The sequence below is a fragment of the Lotus japonicus genome, chromosome 3, assembly GCF_012489685.1.
Source record: "Lotus japonicus ecotype B-129 chromosome 3, LjGifu_v1.2".
NCBI lineage: Eukaryota > Viridiplantae > Streptophyta > Magnoliopsida > Fabales > Fabaceae > Lotus > Lotus japonicus.
Window position 1 is genome coordinate 61,598,722 of NC_080043.1, and position 2,848 is coordinate 61,601,569.

At 41.1% G+C, this 2,848-nt stretch overlaps 1 protein-coding gene across 1 annotated transcript; it reads left to right on the forward strand.

Annotated features, from left to right (window-relative positions):
- The first annotated feature begins 1,404 nt into the window (after positions 1-1,404).
- Positions 1,405-2,592, forward strand: LOC130744464 (uncharacterized). Its single transcript, XM_057596645.1, has one exon. The coding sequence runs from the start codon at positions 1,405-1,407 to the stop codon at positions 2,590-2,592; it is 1,188 nt and encodes a 395-aa protein (XP_057452628.1).
- The last annotated feature ends 256 nt before the right edge of the window (positions 2,593-2,848 follow it).

Below are 2,848 nucleotides of genomic sequence, written 5' to 3' on the forward strand. Positions count from 1 at the left end.
TTGTCACACTATGCGGAAAGCTATTCATTTTATTCGTCAAAGCTATGGGGTGGTCTGTGCGAATTGTTTTCATCTTCATTCCCGGACCAATACGTACACCGACCGTCTGGGTGGGAGTAACAATTTCAATGCAACTCTTTTTGGGTGTGTGGCTAGTTCGGGGAGTACTGTCCACGGCGGCGCCATCGTCTGAAGATTGAGTTGTCCTAAAAGAGTCATAGCGGCCAAACATTTGAGTGGCACCTATAGGTGCAAGGGGAGAACTACCGTAGTAACCTCTAAGTTGCTTATTATGCATAATAGCTGCATGAGAAACATTCGAATGTGGTCTGGGTGGTCTCGCAGACGGAGTAGCCGTAGACCCTGGAGAGGTAGATGACGAAGGGTTGCCAGATATGGAACCACTTCGCTGTCTGGACACTGAAGTTATCATACCATCAAAATTCTTGCACGTGGCTTCAATCTTAGCCTCTAACCTAGCAAACCGTGTTGAGAGATTTTCTACTCCATCAGCAGTTTCCTGATTGAAAAGGAATCCATTTGGAAATTAGTAAATGGAAAGACCTAAGTAATAAATAAATATATTAAATAATACGGTTATATTACTTTTACGCGCCCAGACATGTGGACCACATCGTTAGATAGAGACGACACTTTTAACCTTAGGAATTCCAACCGATTCCATTGGTCCCTTTTGAAGTCCGAAAATGCAGACATTAGTGCGGAGTAAATCAGAGCTACATCCGCGCAAGAAGATTCGGGCTCAGATTGAGGTGTTGACCTGCATCAAAGCAATTTGTCTTACCCGTCCCCCACCACAGACAACATACTAACATTTCATATACACAAACCCATTTTTCTCATGTGAAAGTAATAAATGGACACAATTTAACTTTCTTTTAAAGATAAATTTTGAGAATATTTTAGTCCAAATGCAAAAGGTTATAAAGGTCCCGGTCATATATGCTAACTTAACTCTTAAGAAAAAACACATGTGGTAGTAGTAAGTTATAATTTACCAATAATGAAGTTCAAAAAAAAAAAATATTTACCAATAAATAATAGGGATCCTAATTAGCGCATGTGATTTAGCGGTCTAGAGTTCCATCCCCGCTCCCTTCACTTTCTAATTAAAAAAGTGGAATTTAATTAAGCACATGGTAGTCGGGCCTGTGCTTTATCTACGCTTCAAGCCCAAAGGGCTCTTGCGTGAAGGGGCGTGTTAGAATAATATAAAACTATTAAAATGACCCTTACCCAACAACTTAAGCTTTTGGGATAAGTGGTTGTTTGACCGTCGTAGTTTTTTGTCTTCACACCCATACCGAATTTCAAGCAAGAGCCTTTTGCATCTTCTAGTTTTCCAGTGTTCCCTGTGTTCTTAACTTGTTTTCTGTTTCAAGCATGGAGTTAAGTGTTCATCACTTGTATGAGGTGTTATCTCGTGCACCCGCATACCTTAATTGTAAGTTTAGGAGTGTATCCCCCGAAGTAGATTTCTCGATGGAGCTCAATTATTGCCGTCAACAAGCCCGCAACATGCTTCAACGCGGCGACATGCACGTTTTCGCTTTCCCTGACGTTCCAGCACCTATGGGGATGGACTTCTATCATTTATTCGATAATGGTCCTTCACCAGGATTGCCAATTCAATTCTTGAACTTATTTAACAGTTATTGGAGAATCCTCGCTTCGTGGAATGGGTTGGTCCTGATTGAATTTGAGATAGTGGATAGTAAGCCACCAAAACCGTGCATTTGCAATCCTGTCACAGGTTATTGGGCACTACTCAGATCTCCCATGGAAGATAGCAAAAATCGTCATGAACTTGGAATGCAGATCGTATTCGTTCCATCTGACACAGTTGGGAACGATTATAAATTGATCTGTATAGCGGGTGTTGAACATCGATGGTTACCCCCATATGTGATCAAGGAATTTAACTTTGTTGAATATGATTGGCAGGTTATCGAAGGTGATCTTAATTTCGGGCTAAGGGGTTTGGAACTGGATCAAGTTGCAGTTGTCAATGATACTTTGTACATTATGTCAACCACTATTGATTACAGCGATGGAGAGCATTCAGTTTCGGAGGATAATCCACCCCCATTCATAGGGAAATACTCATTTGGGGAAAAGAAAAAATCCACCCTACCCCTGCCTATTGAGGCTGCTCAGGATCCTTTTCATGGTGAATACGGGGTCTTCAAATGGGGTAGCCGATGGACGTCAACCGAGTCTCTGTGTCTAGTTCGAAATATTGGACCGACCTTTACTTTTTGGACTTCTTCTTTAGAAGGTGCGCCTGGTTCATGGGTCCTTATTCAAAACCTGAACATAGGACAGCTGGGGATTCTTGACGATCTAATCAAGGGTTTCACTGTTGTTAATGGAGAATGTTTGATATTCGCCACAAGGTTCGCGGTGTATGGTTTCAATGTAAACGGCGATTATCCGTGGAAATTCAAAGTTCTTGGTCCAAACACAAGGAAGACTTATGTCAAATTCATCTCTTATTCGAGTACCTTTAGGCCTATAAACTCGTCTATCAAAACTACCTTTCGGAATCTTCTTGCATTATTAACAATATAATTAAATGTAATTTACGTAATGTTTGTATCTCAGATGATGGTTTTTACATTTCCAGTAAAACCGTTCCCTTGTTTTTTCCTTGTTTGCGTATTAATAAACCAGGGTTGGAGATCATCTGTCACATATATTTGTCACCATCCTCTGTCCCTAATATCTCATTTCTCTTTCCCCTGCCTCTCTTTTGTCTCGCTTTTCCACCTCCTTCTGTTGCTTTCCGCCTCCTTCCCAATCTGTTGTTTTCCGGCACAACATTGTT